The 14,506-nt window shown below is 38.9% G+C and overlaps 1 protein-coding gene across 2 annotated transcripts in view; it reads left to right on the forward strand.

Moving 5' to 3' along the window:
* CCDC102B (coiled-coil domain containing 102B) overlaps positions 1 to 14,506 on the forward strand; it is a 306,869-nt gene that overhangs the window by 30,171 nt on the left and 262,192 nt on the right. The window contains exons 2-3 of one of the 2 annotated variants that reach the window (XM_074985854.1): positions 8,664 to 9,290; positions 12,653 to 12,864. In XM_074985854.1, coding sequence (XP_074841955.1) covers positions 8,691 to 9,290; positions 12,653 to 12,864 — 812 coding nt within the window. In that variant the 5' untranslated portion in view covers positions 8,664 to 8,690. The remainder of the gene's footprint in view (positions 1 to 8,663; positions 9,291 to 12,652; positions 12,865 to 14,506) is intronic. The other variant, XM_074985855.1, reaches the window with a different exon arrangement.

Below are 14,506 nucleotides of genomic sequence, written 5' to 3' on the forward strand. Positions count from 1 at the left end.
TCTCCAGCACTAGTCAGATCCCTAGGGTGCAGGACAAGAGACGTTCGACCTGTAGTTATTAAACACCTCATCAAATTGCCTCGGCAGTATTCAGTATGACTCCACATCCTGTTTCTAAAAATCCTAGCCCTACTGGTTTTTTCTCAGTAAGTTACAGCTGTAAGAAATGGTGATCGTGGTTGTTTCTGTTGAAATTTCAGAAACCAGGAAACAAAACTTCATGCTTGAAAAGTACCTTTGTAGGCTGAGCTTTGGGGGCTTTTTGGATTTTTTTAATCAAGAGTTGTGGATGTGAAGATTCACAAGAAGGGAGGAAATGCAATTTCTTAAATGATGCTTTTAATAAACCAATGTCTGTTTGGTCTGTGTACTTCCTGTAGTGAACATGGTTGCTATTGTACTCAAGTGCTTTGCAAGTAGTAAACAAAAATACAGTAATCTATCTTCCTTCTCAATATCTTGCAAAAATTGTTTGGATTAACTATCAGGGAGGAGTTAGTGCTATGTGGGCCTTCACGGCTATGTCCGCACTAGCATTCCTCTTTCAAAAGAGGCATGCAAATAAGGGAAATCACATATCTGACATCTCATTTGAATACTATTATTTCAAAAAGCTTCCTTCGAAAGAAGAAAAGTAGTGTAGATGCGGCTCTTTCAAAAGTAATCCCCACCTTCAAAAGGACCCTTCTTCCTATTTTTTTTTAGGAAGAAGGTTTCTTTTGAAGATGGAGTTGACTTTCAAAAGAGCTGCCTCTACGCTGCTCTTCTTCTTTCAAAAGAAGCTCTTTTGAAAGAAGAATATGCAAATGAGGTGCCAAATCTTCACTTCATTTGCATTTTGATTTCCCTTATTTGCATACCTCTTTTGAAAGAGGAATGCTAGTGCAGACAGAGCCCATATGCGATACATCCATTGTGGAAAGCTAGGCAGCCGAGGAGTTTTAACTTTAGCTCTGTGTGCGGCGCTGTCAGTGCTCATTCTTTCTACTTAAGACAGCAGTATAGAACCTGTGCAAATTCCTTCCTGTGTTCACCAGTTCACCCTTAAGAGCTAACAGTACAGCTGGCAAGAACCCAGAATTTCCATTCTTCCAGATATCACAACTTTTTTTCCAATACAAATTTTTTTCCAGTTCAAATTGAAATTACTTATGAAAGGAACATAAAGATACATAGATAAGGGAAGATCAGATCATTAAAATAATCTGAAACAAATTTCATTGTGTCTTTTATACTTAAGTATTTAATATGGTATAATGCTGTAATATTTTAACATAGCTTAACATTTTTACCTTGACCTTTTGATGTTTCCCATTTTGAAAATCTATTTTTTCATGAGAAGCATCTTGTTTTTGATAGCTCTTTTTTTTTTAAGTGTTCCTCTGTGCTCTGCAGCTATTCCCTTCCCATTAGCTTCTCTATTGCTGGATGAGCACCCAAATGCCATTCCTTCTCCTAGTAGTTCAAAAACTCTTTTTTAGCCTGCCCCACCCCAAAGCTCTGTTAACCCCAATGTTTCCCAGAAAGTCTACCTCCCTATGGTTCTTCACCCATCTGTCCATGTGCATTTTAGGCTTCTAAACCACTAAACCACTTCAGATTTCTTCTCAGAATTTTCAACATGGAGTCAAATTACAGCTCTTGTCTGTTCCCCACGTATGAAACTCTACTCCTTTTCTTGGTGCTGTTAGATGTTCTGAAGTAGCGAGCCTGCATCTTTTCTCTTTGGATGTGATTTAGACTTTTTAGCTTTTCTGACTCCAGAAGCCACCACAAACACAGACACACACAGATACTCACGCACACACACTCACACACACACAATATACAGACATGATCTGAGGTCATGTACCTAACAGGATATTAGAATGGGTACCTATCAGTGGGCTAAAATGGGGATTCAAATGCAACGACTAAAGAGGTTTCTTCAAAAAAGCCAAAACTCCTCTTTATTTCTCCTGTCTCTACAGGAGTCCAGAACCTGCACACATGCACACACAGAGAACACCTAATGTTAACGCACCTGCTGCACTGAGTCTCAGATGTGAAGTGAGCTGACCCATCCATGCGGGACTTGGGCTGTGAGGCTTCATAATTGCTGCACAGACATTTGGGCTTGGAAAGACTGACCAGGCCAAAAAGTAGCATAAGGGCTGTGCTGGCCTGTAGCAATCTAAAAGATCAAAGATAAGCAGTTACACACAGTGGTCCCTCTTGCCCAATCATGCCCAGGTACTCATCTTTTTTGTTATCTCTGCTATGCTGAATCCAAAGTTCTTTTTGAAGCAAAACTGATTTTTGGAATTTGTCCAGGAATAACAATGTTTGGTCTGTCTTCAGAACATCAGGAAAATATTGGGGATAGGCTTGTTCTTTGTTGTGGGGATACAAATTTCCCTTTTGTGATCTGTCCATGAGCAAAATTGATTAGGCGAGCTGCAAGTGTCCAGAACTTGTGCACAAGTTGGCTCAGATGGAAATTGTCTTCCATGGTATCGTTTCTGTTTCAAAGAATGCGTACAACAGTTGGTGTGGGACTTCTCTTCTTTTTGCAGTACTCTGGATCTTGCTCGTTTTATTGCTTGCTCTGTCTTCAGTTTTTTTCTTCTTTTTTTGCTTTAAAAGGGTTTTAAAACTTCACATCTTGATCCCTTTTAAAGGGAATACTGAACTGAGGCTATTGTGCTTATCATTTTATTAGACATTCTATTTTTTCAAAGGTTCAAATTATTTAGTGGTTCCGTGAGTGGGAAAAGAGGAAAGGGATCGCAATTTTTAACCTAAGTCAAGGTGTGAATGAACTGTAGCTGTGATTTCATATAATCCCAATAGAGCAAATGTAGGACCCAAGTTTTATTACTTTATAGCCCTGGAAGCATACTACTGCAGAAAAATTTTCCGTTACCTGCTCTACTGATTTTATTTTGGAATATAGACAGGAAAAATATTAAAACTTCCCCTGTGAACAATTAGGAGTATAACATCAGTTTTCATACATAAAACCAATTGTGTTCCTGCTGTCACTTGGCTACAGATGAGTGACAAGCATAATTGGACTCTTTAAAAATGTACACTTACATTGCTATTTTGATATAAAGAAAGGAATACAGCAAAAAATGTTTACATAATAGACTTAGGCACACGATATAGACAGGAAGTAAATGATTAAATTACAATCTTCCTCTGACTTGTTGCTGTCTCTTTCTACTTCGGGGTATTTTTGGCCAATTTTAAATTTATAGCACATGTAAGAAATATGACATTTGAAGAATCTAACTAAACAGCTTTTGGAAAATATACCATATGCTTGGGTTTTGGGATGTCTTATAGCTGTGTAAAAATAAACAGTCATTCTGGTTGTACGTGCTAGGAATTTTGAAACTGCCTTTCCTTTTAGTTTATAAAAAATTACAAACCTTCTGAGTCTCTTAACATAGGCCTTGCTTCTTCAATCAGATCCACATGAGCGAACCTTTACAGAATTTCACTACAGTCACCAGGGCTCAGCATAGCTGTGCCTACACGAGCCCCCTCCTTTCAGAAGGGGCATGCTAATGAGGGAGTTTGAAAGATGCTAATGAAGTGCTGCCATGAATATGCAGCACCTCATTAGCATAATGGCAGTCGCGGCAATTTGAAAGTGCTGCTTTCAAATTGAGTGCTGCCCGGGTAGCCTGAGGCCTTTTGAAACGACCCCCCTCAGTCTTTCAAAGCCCCTTCTTTCCAAAACAAATGGGAAGAAGGGGCTTTTGAAAACTGGGGAGGTTGTTTCAAAAGGTCCCTGGCTACATGGGAGGCGCATGATTCTAAGGCAGCACTTTCAAATCGTGGTGGCTGCCATCGTGCTAATGAGGCGCTTCATATTCATGGCAGCCCCTCATTAGCATCTTTCAAACTCCCTCATTAACATGCCCCTTTCGAAAGAAGGGGGCTCATGCGGACACAGCACATATGTCCATTCTTGTGAATCAAGTTGAAGGATTGGGGCCGTATCGTGACAAACACAGGAAAAAGTCAATAGTTATGAAAATCTATGGAGAACCAAACTGACCTCTGAGAGCATCAAACTTTAAATCTTAAAGATCATTTGTTTTTCTGTCTGTTGGAAAGAAGGGGAATCTATTGAATGAGACATTTTATTCCTTGTGGTATCTCGTCATGGATTGCTTGGGATCCCTTATAATTCATAAATGGTATTAAGAGTTATAAACAGAACTGGTATTTGGATGCAGCATTAGACCAAATTATAAACTGATCAAATGAACAGACAAAATAATAGTGGCCAGTGCTAGGTGCTTCAGAGGGAATGAACAGGACATGTAATCCATACCCTGTCCTTCATGCCCGGCTTTTGGCAAATAGAGGTTAGGGACACCATACCTTATCTTCCTGGCTAATAGCCAGTGATGGACCTGTCCTCCATGATTTTTTTTTTTTTTTAAAAAAAAAAACCTTGTTATTCTTGGACTTCCAACATAACAGCCTGTGGCAAAATTTTCCATAGTTTTGTCCGTGTGTCATGTGTGCTTGAAAGCTAGTTCCCCTTTTTTTTTTAATCCAGCAGTGGCATTTAATAAAATACATGAATGTAACCCTTGGGTGGTCTTTAATGAAAATAAGATAACATAAGGTTGTGACTCACCACTGTGATACTCCTTCTATGCACTGACATAACTTCATGGCCTGTTTATTCAGCTGCCTGTTTCCCAGTTAAGTGAGGATTTTCATGAGGATGAAGGCATCTAAAAAGATTCATGGTGTGTTTTTGAATGGTGACACGCTCAGGTGCATGAGCACCCAGAATGGTGGACGTGAAAAGTTTTCTGCAGCAGTACTCTGAGGCACCACACACACCTTCATGATCCCTCCTGGGGCTGCATAACCCCCAATTCCTTGCCCTAATTCCTGACTTAGAGCTCCCTGTGTGGTTTCTCTTCTGTGTAGTCACAAATTTTGCTTCGCTACCTTAGGTGTGAATAATTTGCCCTTAAAAAAGAAATGTACCCACCAGATACTAGAGACAGGCGGCACGCAGTGCTTGACAGGCTTTAAGCATTGCCCGTCATTTAGGGTGTCTCCTCTAATTGTGACTCCCACACACAAGCTGCTTTTTTTGCCTCAGACAAGAGCAGCTGTCTCTGTTGCAGCCAATCAGGACCCAGCAGGCCAGTGTGAAAGCTGCTGGGGTAGAACCTAGCAGTTTATCACAGGAGCTCATCCCAGGCAGGTCTATAGGCTGACTAAAAGACAAGCAGCAAAGGACAGCTCTGAGTGTGAGCTGAATTTAGACGTGGCTAAGGCCCAGGTCTAGTGGCCGAAAATTGGCCACAAGCCTAATACAAACACTGTGGAGAGGGCCAGTCAGATCCTGGCCCCTGAACCTTGCCAGGTGACCGGGCAAAAACCTTACATGACTCCCCTTGGCCACAGAGGGACACTCACAAGAAGGTGGACCCCATTACAAAGTGGTTCCTGGGTTGGTGGAGTCTCATAACTGATTATTTCATGAATCAGCAGCGGCTGAAATCCTGGGCCCTTTCACTCACCCCCGGAGCTGGTGGATTTGTGGAGACATAACTTATCATCTCTTAGTTTTAGTATTAACAATATATAGTCACAAAAGCTTTCTTACTGTCATACTTATTGTAGTCTTTGCCTGATAAACAGAACCTGGGTGCCATGTCCCATATTTTTCATGCACAGTAACTCATGTACACTCTTCTCATCCTCTAACATTTAGCCCTCAAAACAATATGAAAAAGAGCTCTAACTTTACCCAATATACTTCCCATAGACAAAATATCTCCTATATTTCAAAGGGGAAGTGGAACCTTGAGAAAGCAGTCTTTATCCAACCATTTTAGGGACAGATTAGTATCTTCAGGAACTACTAATCAAACATTGAGATCACTCAGCAGGGCTGGTCAAAATTTGTCGATCAGAATTGTTTTGGAGTAAAAAAGACACTTTTTCAAGTTAACAGAACTTTCCATGAACAGTGTTTCTTCTCTGGCTGGTATCTTAAACAAAAATAACAATAATGACACACCACCCCAAAACTGAAACACTTCGGCAGAAAATAAAATTGATTTGGCGATTCTGCTGCCATGATTCATGGGAATTTTGTATGTAGCTGGGGGGCCCAGTTCATATACCAGGGTGGGTAATAAGCTGGAAATGGTTTGCCAGAGTTTACTTCTGGTGGTGACCAGTTGCTTTCATTACTTGCATGGCCACTCACAACTCCTGTTGGCTGCAGTTCACCATTCTCAGCCAGTGGTAGCCATTGGAAGTGGAGCAGGCTGGGCTACTGCAGCCAACAGGAGCTGTGAGTGGCTGTGCTATGCCTGTCAGGGGCTAACTACGGCATACCGTGTGCAGCCAGTAGGCCATTATTGCCCACTGTTACCGTACATCTTCTGTAATGGGAAGGATTTCCATGATGTGTTGTCTAAGCATTGTACAGTGTTGTCTAAGCATTGATCTTTGAGTAGTTTTCTTTACCTCTGCGCACCATCTCATGGCTTGTCGTAATAGATATGCCAACCAGTTCTTAACTAAAGAAATTTTTGAAAGAAGTAGTATTTCAAGCCAAATGCTGAGGGAAGGAATCAACATAATTTCATGTGTGGTTAGTTGTAGAAAAGTCCCCCCCCTCATATCCATAGCAAACTACAAGGTGAAATACTAACAGAGTAAACATTATTTACATGTCTCAAAAATTTACAAATGAAAAAATTTTGAAAGGATAAGGAGAATTATTGTAAGTTTAATGAACTAATAAGTCATTTTCCCTTAATGTGGAATCCTTGAGTATCTTTTACTCATACTGTTTATTGAAATTTTGAAATGTAATAGATAATATAGGCTTCCATTTCTTGATGGTTTCTCTACATACACAAACAACTGTCGATTTTTGAGATAGCTCAAGTAGCCAACTAAAGTCTTTCCTTTGCTTACATCTGAATGGGCAGATTCAAGGCCTTCTTGATTCAGAGACTCCATCTATGGAATTCCCATCCTTTGTCCATTCTTACTAGTGCTGGTTATTTCTTAATCACCAAATGCATACTTCCTCATAGTCTCGCTAGGTAACTGTCGTCAAAATCAACCAAGGTAGATGTAGTGGCACAAGACTTTGGTGCAGGGAGTTATTATTTAAGATTATGGTAATACTCAGATGCCCTGTTTTCTAGATCCTGAACAAGTATACAGTAAGACATCAAATAGAAAAGGTGAAGGAAACATTATTACTCTAGTTTTGCAGTAGGGGAACCAAGACTCAGAGATACTAAGTGACTTTCCCAATATCGCATAAATTAGAGGTTAGTCTTCCTGGGATGTTGAACATAATGTAATTTTAACTTCCGATTTTGCACCTTCCAAGTTGTCTGGAAATAAGCAAATGCAATGGAATAAAATTAGCTAATGGCTTTCACATTAACTTATTTTATGAATCAGAAGGTGCCTGTTAACAGAATTTTCTCTCTCCTGAAACAGCTGAGAGCATCTGATCGGTTATGAAAAATCTGCAGCAGCTTCTGGCTGATGCACATAAAAATGAGAGCAAGCATTACTGTTAACTAACTTGTTCATTGTTTTAATTTGCTTTATGATGAAACATTGATAAATAACTTATTTCCAAACTTTCATTTGAATTGTGTTTCCAATTAATTTGTTAACTTTAAAACTAATCACCATAACTATAAATAACCAAAACAAGTTGTATGTTAGATTGTGGAAGCATCTATATTTAACTACAGTTTTCATTCTTCTGCTGATACTGGCTGGATTGTTACTTTTCCTTGAGGTACTGAGGAGTTGTGTAAGGGGGCATAAGTGAGTGCCTTATGTAGCCAGCTCAAATCACCACTCCATGTGTGGTAATTAAAGTAGGCTCTGCTCATCCCTCTGCCCAAGCAAGTGAGTAGAAGTTCTAGAAAAGTGGGAAATGGGTGAAATCAAGGCTATGCTCTCACTCACCCCATGCACTGACAAGCAAACTAAGTTAGTTTGATGTGGGAAATATATTGTGTTCTCTAGATGACTGTAGAAAAGAAATAATGGGGACAGGCCATCCCTGTGCTGGTCTTGGAGTTGGGACTGCTATAAATCATACCTTTTGGAAATGTTAGCTTTCTTAAGAAACAGAGGATGAAGTCTTGAGGTTCTTAGTTTTATTTATTTTTTTTTATCCAGGAAAATTCTGAGATTTTTGTTGAAGCAAAAAGTTAATAAGGATGTTACAGTTTGTGCAGAAAAGTAAAGTGGAATCTATAATCAAGTTTCTGATGTGCTCATTATTCCAAAGATATTCTAATTTATTTGACTTTTGCATTACATAAAGTTTGAGTTCATGATATCATGAAGGAAGGAAGCTTCTGCCTTTGAACTTTTCTGGAGTTCAAAACTATTTTGGTACTCTCTGATAAGCCATTTGATGCATCGGTTTGCTACTACTATCTTAGTTAGATAAACAGAAGTATGTGCTTATAAGGTACTCAAATACATGAAAAACATTTAGATTAGGTATATATGTCAGAAACTATATTTGAAAATAATGGTGAAAGCATTTTTAAGGACTGAGGTTAAATGTACAGCAAACCAGTATTTGACCTTACTCAGATGATCATAAAACTAACATTTAATTGTCTTTGTTTTAGGTGAGAAATTAGATTAAGACTTGAATCATGAATCTAGACACTGTCCATAAATTATCTGACAAGACACATGTTTTCAAGACCCAACAAAGACAGTCTTATGAAGTAGCTGAAGGTAGCAAAGCAACAGGTAACCTCTGTAACTCAAGTTTACGATGTCAAAGGCTCCATTCATACTCCTGTCATCATCCTTGTATACATGTTAGTAATGACAATGACCGGGAGATTTCTGAAGAGCTCCGACATAGGGAGTTGGAAGAAGTTAAGGCTAGAGCTGCCCAAATGGAGAAGACCATGCGCTGGTGGTCAGACTGCACTGCCAACTGGCGGGAAAAATGGAGCAAAGTTAGAGCAGAAAGGAATAAAGCCCGTGAAGAAAGCAGACAACTGAGAATCAAACTGGAGACCACAGTGAAGGAACTGAATGCACTGAAAAAGTTAAACCAAGACTTAGTAAGTGAAAAGGAAGAGTGGGAAACTGAAGTCAGCTGGAGAAAAAACCTCAGTGTCTCAGAGGTATCCTGTATGAGAGAAAAGGAAGACCAATTAGTGTGTCTGGAACAAGAGCCTGTTAAATATGTGATCAACAACAAGAAGAGCCCCATGGTGCAAGAAACAAATGAGGTAAAGGTACATATACATTTGTATCTTCAGAAATCTGCATTTTTAGCAGGTTTACATAAGATCCACTTTCTTATGCTTCATGGTATCACTGTACCTCTACGCCTGTCTTCACTCCTAACATTTCAGCACATAATATTTTGTTTATATATAACTATGACAGAATTTGCATTATCAATTCTACGTAAATAACTTGCCATTGGGCAATCTTAGCAAAAACATGAGATGATAATTTGGGCTCCTCTGTGACTTGTATATCTTTTCCCCTTCAAAAACCAATGTACGGTTTCTGGTGTCCTGTCATTAACGTTGCTACTGGTGTATGGACAAAAGTAGAACTGAAAATAAGGGGAAGCTTTTTACATAATCTTGATCTTCCAAAATGTTTCCTGCCTTTCACAGTACATTGTAGTGAATAATTTTGAGTTCCATGGTAGACAGGGGAACTTCTCCTTTCTTCAAAATGGGTATATTTTCACAGAGCTAGCACTGTTGTTATGTTATTTCTAAGTTATATAGGCTCAGAAGATAGCTGTCAACTCTTTATGAGACTAATACTTTGATGCAATTTTTCTAGTGCTACATTTGCCTTTTTTCATAGAATCATAGAATGCTAGGACTGGAAGGGACCTCGAGAGGGCATCGAGTCCAGCCCCCTGTCCTCATGGCAGGACCAAGTACTGTCTAGACCATCCCTCATAGACATTTATCTAACCTATTCTTAAATATCTCCAGAGATGGAGATTCCACAACCTCTCTAGGCTTAAAAAAAAGCAACTTGTTTTAGCAAATGGAACTGTACCCTCTTCCTTTGTCAGTATTCATTCCAGCCCTGGATGTGTATTATATGCCAATCATAAACATCACCTATTACCTGTGTTGACTATAGCCACGATTCAAAGCCCACTCCATTCAAAATTTACATTGATCTGAATGGACTATGAATTAGGGCCTTTGACATGTACTTCTTCTATCAGAATTTCCACTAACACTGCTCTGAGGTGAACTACAGTATGTGCTGCAAACCCTGAATAAACATTGTATTGACACTTAAGAATCCATCTGAAAAAGAATCTGACCTATTATACATTTCATTATGTGTGTGTCTTCTGTGTGCATATTTAAAGAAGGGGCTTAGACATGGATCCAAATTAATTGCTGATGTAATACCATTTATTTCAGTGGAGTTACTCCAGTATAGTATTTTAGCCTAGGGTTTACTATGAATTCAGAGAGTATTTTTATTTATTTATTTATTTATTTGTGCAACAGTTGGAAAAATTATATTTGAATCTTATTCAGAAGGACTAGCCAATGATTCATCGTGAAAGATTTTTTTAAGAACAGCTTTGACAAACACCTGTCAGGGATGAGCTAGAGGGTACCTGGGACTGGACTACCAGTTGAACCTCTCTTATCAAGAACTCTCTCATTCAGCAACATCCTTAATCCAGCATGATTTTACTTAGCCAGATGACCGCTTATCATAAGTCTGGCGAAATTTCCCGGGGTCGTGTAAAGCTTTTTTAAGGCTACCAGTCCTGTATCTCAATGTTCTGTGCTGTTATTTATCTGTGATTTACCTCTACCTGTCTTCTAAGAGCCCAGTAAGCCATGGGAGTGTTGGTAATATGCTAGACAATATTGACCTCGCATAGTTTGGGAAGTCCTCTCATTTGGCACCAGTAAGGTCCCAAGGGTACCAGACTAAAGAGGATCAAACTGTAAATGATTTCTCAAGGTCCCTTCCACTCCTATGATTCTATTATTTGATTTAAATGCATAGGAAGAGTTTCATGCTGGTTCACTGGATTGAATGAAAATGTTGTGCTGTGTTATAATTATCCTGATATTATTATTTATTTTATCACCCTCCTCATCCCATTTTTTCATTAGGATGACTCAATAAGTAGTCACATGATGTAATTAAGACAAATCTCATTACTCTAAGAAGAAATTTACTGAATTAAACAGAAAGCATTATGTTCCTTAATTATTTTAACACAAAGGATGCTTTTAAAACTATATTTGCAATATTGACACTGAAACAACACGGTGATAATGCAAGGCATACACACTGACCATTGATATCCATAAAAGTGTAGAAATTCTCTTGACTTTAGTATGAAACATACAGTCTTTGATCAGTCTCCCCGTCTTTATTATAAAAGAAAATTACAGCATGCTATTTGTTATTTATGAATCCTGTTTAGATTGCAAAACTGTTACAATGCAGAATTCAAATCAAGGAATACCCAAACAGTATTTTCTGTTTATAATCTAATGGTAAATCTCTAGCCCTACTGATTTTCCTTTGGCTTCATCAGGGCCCAAACATTACTCCAAGTCTTGAATCCTGCACAGATATATACTAACTGTGTGTCAGAGTAGTGTATGTAATGTTATGCATGTGCATAATCATTTGTGGGTGCGGGGACTAAGGAAGGGAACGACACAATTATTTTTAACCATGTATCCCCTTCACTGATGAAGCTTATTTTGTCATTTACAAACTGGAAGCTTAACAGTTTCATTTTGTTAAAATTGGCTGCAGTCTTCATTTTCTAAATTTACAGTAAATTTTGTAATTTCCTGCGTCAATCATCATTAAAAAGTGTTGCTAATGTCTGATGAATAGAATTGTGAGGAACAGTACAGAGAGTTATTGAGAGAACCTGAATTAGTTTATAAACTAACTGGAGGAGACACAATATATATTGTACTTCTGAAGTTGGCTAGAATTCTCTTGGGAGACCTTTAATGCACTTGATATGGGATTACATTCTGATTGCACAACTCTTTATGCAAAATCATTTGCCTTCACAAAAGAAATATTTTTAAGGCACAAACTTTGGTCCCTTCCCCTGCACAAGTTATGCCTCCTTCCCCCACTCCATAGGGGAAAATCAGCTGACGTCAGTGGGATTTGGATTAAACTCCTCAGGGTCATATCTGGGTTCTTATCAATATGCCTCAGGAGCTGTATCCAGGGTAGCCCAAAGTGCAGGATTCACTATGTGGTCTTGTACAATGGTGAAACTTGATGCCCTTTGATAGTCAAGTTGAAAAGTACATTTCAGTGCCTGAGAGAAACAGATCACAGGTCCCTCATTAGACACACCCTTTTTGCGATATAGAGCACCACCAGCCACATGAGTTTATCCTCATGGCAGCCAGGGATCACATTATAGGCCACATTCTATCAGCCTCTCATGTCAATGTGTAAGATGTATGATTGTTCCTTTTGTGAGTCCATACATGTTTAAAGAGCATGTTAGTCCTTGTAGGCTTCATTATAAGATGACTGTTTCTAACATATGGTTGTTTTTTCTGGCTTAGGATATTTTGTTCTTACGTGTTTTTTTCCTCAGGATGTGGAGACAACTGAAAACATTTTAAGAAAGAATGAAGGTATAAGATTCAATCTGAGGATCCCCGACTCCTTTGCTCCTGGCATCTGTCTGGAAAAGCCTAAACAAAAACTTGACAACATAGTCCATCCTCTGGACAATGAGTTAATACATGTTTCTGCTTTGCATTTGCAATTGGATGAGTCACAGAAAATCTTACAGAAGGAAAAAGAGTAAGTTCAAAATAGATTCTCCCTAGGGCAAGTCACTTAAATAAATGAAAAGAGGATTCTAAAGTGGTCACATGAGATTGCATACATATATTGCTCAAATATCTATAGACATTTTCAAGTTCAATTAATTTCTATTAAGAGGCATATACTTAAATATTTTTAGGAGGAATAAACTTGGTATACAGATGCTTGTTTTATATTGTTCACAACATATTCCTGCATTTTGTGAAGATTTTTCAGTATTTTGTATGCTCTTGGTGTGATATACTTGAGCCTATAAATGGCTCGCTGGAAAAGTGTGAAGTTGGAATTGGCCAAGGATGCTTTCTTGCTATTAGATATCAGTATTACAGTATCTAGTCTTCGGTATGTTGAGTTATCAGAATATATTCATCCTAGCATTACACTTGGAAACTTCAGCTGGTGTAGAATGACTGCTGTTATGCTCAGTGGTCTGAGGCTTTGGGCTGAAAGGCACAACACGGGTAAAAATTATTAATGGGATAACTTAAGAAAAGAAAAAGAATATAGAATGTGCTGTTCAAGACATTAGTCTGAATGAACAATAAGATGATTAATGAAATTCAGTGTTGGTGAATACCAAGTAATGCATATTGGCAAACAAAATCCCATCTATACATATGACATGATGGAGTCTAAATTAGCTGTTATACTCAAGAAAGACCTTGGAATCATTGTGGATAATTCCTCAGAAAACATCTACTCAATATACAGTGACAGCCAAAAAGCTATCAAAATGTTGGAACTCATTGACCAAGGGATCGATAGTAAGGTGAAAACTATATTTCCTCTACATAAATCCATGGGTATGCCCAGATCTTGAATACCATGTGCTGATGTGGTTACATGAACAGTTTGTGGCCTAGGGCAGAGAGTGATTGTGACCTGGGGCAGGGGTGCATGAAGAGTGCAGGGGTCTGACTTGTGAGCGGGGGCATGGGTATAGAGGGTCTGTACTGTGATCTGTGACAGGCAGCTGGGGTGCAGAAGGGTGTATCAATGGCTAGTGGTCAGGATGAGCAGAATTGCAAAACTGTGCTCTGAGTTGTCCCTGTGCTCTGTTTGCCGGAAGTTGGGAATAGGTAGGATGTGATACATCACTTGATTACCTGTTCTGCTTTTTCCCCCTCAGAATCTAACATTGGCCAGTATTAGAACACTGGGCTAGATGGACCAACTGGTCTGACCCAGTATGACCATTCTTATATTATTATGTTTAGTTCAGATAAGTACTGAAAACCTGCTATCTGTTCGGTGCTCTGAAGGAGGGGAATTGGTGATATCATTCTAGCTGATAGGAGACAGGTGTCTGAATAAGAGCCATTAGTGGTCAGTCTAGAGCAAGGATTGAGGAACATTGACTGACTCTTGAAAGAAAGTTGGCAGTGTGTGCTTTGCCCTGGAAGTCAGAAGACTTCAGTCACAAGAAGGCTGTGTCTACACTAGCAATAAATTTCAAAAACAACTTCAGAATAAGGTCCCCTTTCGAAAAGCCCCACAGAGCGTCTACGTACATTATGTGCTACTTCGAAATTGGGATTGAAATAATGGGGCTGCATTTCGAAGTCGTTCTTCCATTCCTGTATTGGGAATAGTGCCTTATTTCAAAGTGTAACTTCAA

This window comes from Carettochelys insculpta, chromosome 2 (assembly GCF_033958435.1).
Source record: "Carettochelys insculpta isolate YL-2023 chromosome 2, ASM3395843v1, whole genome shotgun sequence".
Taxonomy (NCBI): Eukaryota; Metazoa; Chordata; order Testudines; family Carettochelyidae; genus Carettochelys; species Carettochelys insculpta.